Source organism: Phragmites australis, chromosome 23 (assembly GCF_958298935.1).
Source record: "Phragmites australis chromosome 23, lpPhrAust1.1, whole genome shotgun sequence".
Classification (NCBI taxonomy): Eukaryota; Viridiplantae; Streptophyta; class Magnoliopsida; order Poales; family Poaceae; genus Phragmites; species Phragmites australis.
Window position 1 is genome coordinate 15,581,461 of NC_084943.1, and position 8,760 is coordinate 15,590,220.

The 8,760-nt window shown below is 41.1% G+C and overlaps 1 protein-coding gene across 1 annotated transcript; it reads right to left on the reverse strand.

Moving 5' to 3' along the window:
* Positions 1-3,335: 3,335 nt before the first annotated feature.
* On the reverse strand, positions 3,336-3,975 carry LOC133905827 (uncharacterized). The gene is made up of 2 exons (XM_062347601.1): positions 3,693-3,975; positions 3,336-3,602 (listed from the first exon to the last, which is right to left on the reverse strand). Exons 1-2 carry the CDS (start codon positions 3,849-3,851, stop codon positions 3,396-3,398), a joined length of 366 nt encoding a protein of 121 aa, XP_062203585.1. The 5' UTR covers positions 3,852-3,975; the 3' UTR covers positions 3,336-3,395.
* Between the last annotated feature and the right edge of the window lie 4,785 nt (positions 3,976-8,760).

The following is an 8,760-nucleotide window of genomic DNA, read 5'->3' on the forward strand; positions in this document are numbered from 1 at the left end:
TTGTTTCAAGGTGTGCAGGTGAGGATGCAACTTGGCGATCGACGGCGGGTGATCGGGGCTAAGCAGGTGCTTGGTGTCGGATGAACAAGGAGGACCGGGTAGAGTCAAGGGTGAATCTAGTTGTAGACATGAAGATCAAGCAAAGAATTAAACGGAGGATGAAGATGGCATATTGAAAAAGTCAAGTGAAGGGGATGCCGATGCAAGTGACAAGGTGGTCCGAGGAATTAGGTGCGGGAGAGACTTGCCGACGGTCAAGATCACAAGACAGAGGACACGTGTCATCATCGGAGTGCCTGCTTTAGGTAGAAACAAGTGACGGCTAGTCACGCTTTGAGAAGCATGCTAGGGTTTCACGGTTTGGCCTCAAAACCGAGGGAGGACTAGATGAGTACATGTGCAATCGTGAAACTTTCATTGAGGCAAAGGTAAGTCGTAAAGGCACCGCAATTGTCCGATGAATGGAGAAGAAAATGGACCAAAATGCCCTTTGTGGTAGGTAGAAGAGTACTATAAGAGAGTGATATTTTGTGAAAAAGAAAGGAAACTTGAGGGTCAAGTTTTCTAAGCCTATAAATAGAGGGGTTGGGCTATGAGAGAGAATGAACTAGCCATTTGAGCTCCTTGTGCCACCCATATGAGAGCATTGTGTTAGGGTTTTAGAGGAGAGTAAGGATGAGTGTTTAGCCTATGAATTAAGTGAGAGTTTGGAGTGAAAAATCTTTGTAATCCGTCTAAAATAGGGCTGACCTTTTTAAGTAATAAAGTTTATTTTGTTTCTTATGCTTGAATTCCCTTCCTTCTAGTTTCATTCTCTTGGTTCCCTTGTCTTGTGTACAAGTTTTTTCTCTTCGGTGTTGATTTTCGTTTTTCTTTTTGAGCTGAAATTTAAACACCTTGGGAGGTTGTTCTTCTTGATGCTAAAGGCATAAAATTCATATACACATGGATATGTGATAGGCTCTTCAATTACCTTGCCTTTAGGCCATCATCTTGAAGATTTTCTTCACTTGGTGTTCATCTCTTGTTCCTTGAGTGATCTTTTCTCAAGATTCAACCTTCGTGTGGGGATGAGTCATGGATTAGTTTGTTGTAGAACCTAGTGTTCGATTCTAACCATGAGACCCACTTTTTGTTGAATCTTCTAGTTTGGTTTTTTATCTTTCTCCAAAGTTTCCAAAATTTCTAGGTAGGTGTAGTTTTTTCGCTGCATATTTGTGTTGTGTTCTGTTGTGATTCTCTTGTATAGGTGTGTTGGGCGTTCAAATAGGAGAAGGCTATCAATTTTACAAGAAATTTGTTAAGATGCCTATTTATCCCCTTCTAGTCGCCATTCTCGATCCTAAGAATATGTTGTCATTAATTACTAAAATCACAATAATGACCTAACAGGGTCATTTTCGCTACAAAGGTGCTCAACCTTCACACGATTTGGAAATGGGGCTCCAACTCATTGGAGCACGCTTGGAGTAAGGAGGCTCGTCTGAAGCTCAAGGATAGGCAGGTCGGGTTTTGGCTCGTCATCTCCGTGCAAGGGTGGTGATCAGCTTTACGGGCCAACAACTAACCGATCGATGAAGGCTTGGTTGGCTAAGGATGTTTGAGAGCTGCTGTATGTGCATTTCTTGTTCGTCTCCTATTTGTAGGAGGAAATTAGTGTTCGAGGAGTTATTGAGATCTTCTCAATCCGTAGTGGGACACAATAGGTGCTAGTACTTCTATTTCTATACTGGTTATGGAAACCGCAATGAATAGGCATTACTTTGTGTTGGTTGTTGTGGGCCTGTAAGGTGGTTTTGAGTTGTAGGTCCGGATTTGAGACTCAGTTTTGCTTTATGCACACCCAGCTTTAGTCTTTTTCCTTTCTTTCTTTTTCTTTTTCCTATGTTATGGCTTGGTGCATCATAATTTTGCGATGTGCTGAGGTCGAAACAATATTTGATTTTCTTGAATTAAAGGTTCCTTCTCATCTAAAAAAATAACAAAGAGTTTACTGCATATGCATACTTCAAGATCTGAACATTATCTCACCCAAAAAGAACACATATTCCGAAAGTCTCAGACCACATTGCTCATTATAGAAATCAATGAAAAATAAAAAAAGACACTAGATATTAATATATTCACTTCCTTATATGCACATATGCAACCACCGGGCTTGCCATCACAAATTCCACCTTGAAATATTGGCACAGCAATCGGTGGAAGAGCAGCCATGCTATTACGGTATCCAAAGGCCCAAAGGCAGAGGTCAAATGGGTTGCACAATTCCTTTGCAATATCTTTTACCCTTGCCATTGTCCATGTCATACGGTGTCATTCCAGTGAGAAGAGGAAAATACAGCCATTATCCATGTCATAGCGTAACAACCTGTCCATGTCTTCCATTTCTGCCTGACCACTAGAAATACCCATCGCCCGCTCTCATAGGGTTCGGGTTGGGGTGGCCACCGGGCTTAGAGGTAAGGCTGTGTGGGCGACAGCATGACGGTGCAGATCAGAGGGGTGACAATGGCATTGTTGTTTCCGTGGTTGGTGCTGGCGGCAGGGGAAGCAAAGCTATGGTCCGGCGCACCACCAGAAAGAGAGGCGTTGGGCAGAGCGCGTGGGTGGATCTGGCAGCGGGAGCCAGCGTCTGAGAGTGAGGAGGGCGGGCAGGAGAGCGAGGGTAAGCTAGGAAGGGAGGAAGGGAGAAGCTACAGCAGAGAAAGGAAGAAGATGAATAATGTCGCATGCTTGGACCGTCAGACGATGATACAACGGCAGAAATCAGTTATTGAACTGAAAAGGTTCTCAGGTGATTGACGACAAGTGGGGCCCTTCAGATCGGGTGTGCGTATTTTGAGACGGCCAGTTTTGTTTGGAGCTCTCCCAAATGGTACCATGATTTTGGGTTCATTATTATTTTTTGCCTGCATCGTGTTGGATCTTGCATTGAATAACAATATAAGTGCTAACGCATGGAAAAAATACTGGTAATGCCTTCATATTTTGGATCGTGCGTCCCTAGTTCACGGGTGCTGGTGGTAATCAACAGATGGACATTAGCGGACTGAGAAGAACTTTTTTCAGCCCAAGCGTGCGTAAGGACTAATAAAATTTTCGTGTTCATACGGACGGCAACACATGAAATCATCAATCTATTAAAATACGTGAATCCAAGGATGTGTACAAAACTGAACACCAAAAAATAACTATCCAACTCAATACCTAAATATCTTTGCCAAACATGTGTGCAAGAACGGTTTCATTATTTATCGTATAGGAAGATTCTATTGAATTAGCCTAGAGATTTAGACACATGAATTGCGTATGTACAGTTCAAAACAGTCCCTTTCCTTCAGGCACTAGCGGCGTCTCTGGCGATCTACGTCGAGGCAGCAGAAACCTTCCATCTAAACAACCGGCGGCGCGCCGCAGAAAATGCCGGAATCAAATGTCAATGTCCAAGTCGATCTTGGCGAACGAGCAGTGGCCACGAAGCTAGCCGTCGGGAGAGCCTTCCCGAACAGGGGGTCATGGATCATGGGGTTCTCTGGACGTTCAGGAGGTGGTCCAGAGAACAGGGGACCGCCGAACGTTGATGTAATTGGGTCAACAATCTACAAAACAAATCAGATTTATCTTCCGAGTCATCTCCAAATTCAAAGGTCCAGATGCATTGACCAGGAGCAGTGCAGTACATACAGTACCTCGTGTACCAAAATCCTGAGCTCAACTTGAGCTTCGTAGGGAGGCGGCAAGTGCGGTGGACCGACCGCCGGCACAGGCATCTGAGGCGCAGGGCAGAACAGCACCGGTTGCCCCGCCGCCGCACCGTAGCTCTCCAGTCTGGAGCAGTGCACCTCCATGCTTTGCCTTCTCTCCTTGCACTGCCGATGGATGGTTTCTACGGTGAAAGTACGTGCAGGTGGCAGAAGCGGCCGTCTGAATTTATAGGGGAGAACCGGTGAACGAGGATGGTATGGTGTAGCAGGAAAGACCAGGCTGGTGGCAGGAGCTGGGGACGCAACTGAAGATGGCAAGTGGAGGGACGTTTTGGAAAGGTGTAATTGGCCAGCGGATCTGCTATCAAACGGAATCCGGACTCGTGATTCACTATTTCCAGTTGGATGCGTGACAGAAAATATATCCACGGCACGCACACCCCATTTTTTAACCCGACGAGCAACTTCTCTCCTCACTCTTCATTTCTAGAATTTTTTTTTGGCATCCCGCAAGCGTAGTGCACAGCGCACGAGCTGTAGGGGCACCAAAACCACTGGAGCTCCATTTCCTCTGTCCCACACGCTTCACATGAGTTCACCGGGGATTAACGATGTTAGCACAGCAGAAAAATACACCAAAAGATCCGAACGATACATCAGATAGAAGGGACAACAAGAAAAGAACCCAATTCAAATATGCATATAAAACAAACATAATTCTGTAAATTTGACTCAATATGCAGTAGATCTGACCCTTTTTCTGAACGAACAAATAAGATTTTGCATTCACATTGTGGTCGTATGTACAGAAAACATACCAGACTAGCCAAAAAAATTAGAATTTGCTTTATGATAGAAGCAGTATAGAAACATCACGGTTGTTTTTTTTCTTCTTAGAAGCATAGTTACTCTAATGCATTCCGTGATTGAAATGCTTCTCTTTTGACTTGGACCTTAAAAATCTTAGAAAACACCTTTTGTATAGCAAATATACAATATTTCGTTCACCTTGTAAAAAACCCTGTAAATCATAATAATTGAGGTCAATATATGTGAATCATGAACTTGAGTTTGTGATATCTACTAATAAGCTCTAGATTGCATTGTAAAAAAAGAGTAGCCTGCATTAGCAGGACAAATGGAGATGGAACTATGTAAATCATAACTTCTGTAACAAATAGAAAGTGTTAAATTGCTTTCGTTAACAATTTTTTTACCCGATTACTCTGAATTGCTTTTTAGTAACATGTAGAGCTTATTAGATTTTTTTTTCCCTTAAAAAGTTAGATCTGCCCATATAACCATATAATATAATTCTGCAAACATACTTCAATCACATCCACAAGTATTTTTGAAAAAAAAAACAGAAATGTATACACACCTTAACAGAAATTAGTAATTATAGACATTATAAGTGACATTTGTAAAAAGTTAGATCTGCCCATATAATATTATTGTGCAAACATACTTCAATCACATCCACAAGTATTTTTGAAAAAAAATAACAGAAATGTTTACACACCTTAACAGAAATTAGTAATTATAGACATTAGAAGTCACATTTGTAGAAAGTTAGATCTGCCCATATAATATTATTCTGCAAACATACTTCAATCACATCCACAAGTATTTTTGAAAAAAAAAATAACAGAAATGTATACACACCTTAACAGAATTAGTAATTATAGACATTAGAAGTGACATTTGTAAAAAAATATTGCTTAACATCTTCGGAATTGTTGTTTTTCTCATTATATTAATTTGGTTATTGGTGCTTAAAGGGCTGCCTACTATCATAGAACAAAAAGAAAGAACTTGATGTATCTCTTGATGCTAGATGTGAAAATGCTCAACCCCGCACCAGCCTCGTCATGGCTTTCGTGCATCACTATATGAAAAAACAGATAAAGAAGACACAAAATTAGTGATGGTTCATCGTGATCCATCACTAAAGACCCATTAGTCACAGGTCCCACTAAGAACTATCACTAATGTGCCATCTGTTCAGAACCCCACATAGACCTATCACTAATGAATGATCCTTAGTGATGAGTCGTAACATAACCCGTCATTGATGATAGTAGTGACAGGTAATGTTGTGACCCATCACTAATAACCAAATCATTAGGAATAGGTCATCATAGGCTAGTGATTATTAACAGGTCAAGTTATTACCCATCACTAATGATGGTATTCACAAATATTTGGCTCAGTTTCGGTTGCATAAAGGTATTGTTGTTTGATGCCTGAATATGAGTTTTTGTTAGTATCCGATACATGAGATTGTTGTTTGATATACATACAATTGACAATGTTGTGTATTATATTGTCCAAATGTTCTAATTATTGAAGTTTTTTGCAGATTATGTTTATAGGTTTTATTTTCTATATTGTTTACAAACTTTAGTATAGTAATATATGAAACAAATAAAAGGCATGACAAAAGTCATGCTTGATGTGTTTAGGTAAGCAGCCCAGCTCTTGGGAGGTGTGAGGTTACAAGGTGTTTAATTTAAGATAGAGAAAAGTGTTTACTGCTTACTACATATTGGTGAAAGAAAATATCTTCCACAAATAAGTGCGGTGAGAGCCTCTTCTAGAGAGGAGACTCAGGCTTGGAGAAGAAGTGGAGAGAAAGGAATACTAATGTGTTCATCACCAAAAGATTGGTCCCCAGACTTGATGGCCATGTGTTTGTATTTATAGTGTCATATCGGGTGTAAATATAAATGTATCCCTTTTACAGAGATAGTGACACGGGTTATCACTATATCATAGAGATCGAGACCGATTGAATCACACATCATGGGTGTAGGTAGAATACTTTTGCCCCTACCCAAAGATATTATCTATCATGGCAAATATAGTGGTGTAAACTGGCCCAAAGAGTGGGGCTCGACCGATCGTAAATTGCGGCGCCGTACTATCCCGAGTGTCAGAGTAGCCTCCACTTGCATCGGGATATCAGGGTAACCACCACTTGTACCAGCATTAACTGCCGATCACTTTCTGTTAGGCCAATTGCAGTTGGTGTTCTCCTTTTGCAGATATTTCCTCCATAGGCCAGCTACTTCTATCTCGAGAGGCGGTGGCTGGAAGGGTCCACAGCCTCCGGGAACTTTTAGCTTCTTCAGGGAGTCCAGAGCCTAGCCCTCAAGCTCTGCATAAGCTCTTTATAGCATCTCCTTAGTGATGTCTGTAGGCTGGGATATTCCCCCAACACTAGCTACAGAGAATCTAAAACTAGGATTGGCTTTAGAATGCCTATGAAACAAAACAAAGTGCATACAATTAGCAATTTTGCGTCGAATGCCTATATAGTAAATATGTGCAAAGCATGATGCTATATTTTTTATTTTTGTATTATTTTTTTTATCATTTTCCCACTTCAACAGCATTAGAATATGAACCATTGTACATTTCTGCTCAAGTTTGCTATAAGATGTGGCAGCTATCGACACAAACACGTGTTCCGAAAGCAGTGCAGAAACTTCAGGGGTGAGAACTCAATCTTCCAGGCAGAATTTGGCCTCAATAAATTTACTGAACTCAACAAAGTCTGGGAGAAACATATGTAACTTTTTCCGTGGATGTCCGTAGAGTACAAAAACATTAAAATCGGAGTCTGTATGCAAAAGTTATGCCTATTTTACCGAAGGCACTTCGAATCACCTATCAAATTGCAATCGTTTAAATGAGATATTAAAAAATTCATAAAATATTAATACAAATGTGGATAAAAAAATTATATGTAAATTATAGTCATTAGTGATGGGTCAAGATTACAACTTGTCACTATTGTTTAGTCATTAGTGCTAAAAGGATAAAATATCCAATTTCTATAACAATTACGTGATAGGTGAGGTGGTAAGGGGTGTTCACGTATGAGGTGAGGTCGTAAGGGGTGTTCATGCACGAGGTGAGGTCGCGGGTTCGATTCCCACAGGACGCAAAGACTGAAAACAATATGAAAAATAGCGTGACTTGTGTAGCATATATGATAGACCTATGTTGGGATAGCTGGAGTGAAAAAAAATTGACTAATTTTGTCCAAAAAACACAAAAAATATTTATCAATCATTAGTGATAGGTGAAGACTAAGACCCGTCACTAATGTTTAGTCATTAGTGACAAGTCACAGTTACGACCCATAACCAGTCATTACTGTTCAGTCATTGATGACAGGTCATAACAATAACCTATCACTAATAACCTATCACTCATTAGAGGTCATTAGTGACGCGTTCGCAGTAACGGGTGTGAGACCCGTCACTAATGACCTTTTTCCATGTAGTGCATGGATCAGAGTGAAACTGTTGTTATCCAATGCATGTACTCATTCCCTCTCTCAAGAAAAACTAACCAGATGAAGGGATCGGTGACGTCCTAAGAGATGGGTGAATTAGGACGCTTAGAACTATTTTGGCTCCATAAACTACACAAGATAAATCTATATCAATTTCTATCTAAATGTGCTCTAGGTTTGTCTGGTGTGTCTACTCTACTGATCAAAGCACTTGCAACCTATCTAAGAAGGTAAATTGCAAGAATGTAAATGCGGAAACCTAAATAAGGTAAAGAGAGCAAACTAGACACAAGGTATTTTTCCCATGGTATCGATAGCATGAATGTCACCCTAGTCCACATTGGAGCTCCACAAAGGATATGCTCCCAGTTAGCACCTAGTCACGGCTCTTGATCCACCAAGTCACAAAGACAAGACCTCTACTCGGATGAGCAACTAAGCCACCAAGGCAAGGTCTTACCACTAGCCTCTCTTCTGGTTCCTTGCCGCCGTGATCACTTTGGAGCTTGAGCCACCAAGGCAAGGGTCTCTGCGTACCCGCACAATTGCCTTACCGCCACTCCACACCAAGTCAGAGGGTCAACAAGTTTGCCTGCGAGTCACCAAGACTCCAAGGTGCCAACGTACCATTTGGTACAAGGTTAGATCACTCCTTGATCCACTCTCTAGGCAGCAATCATCTAGCAACACTCTCTCTAAGCCTATAAGCACTAATCACTCTCTAATTATGTGCTTAATCCCCTTGAA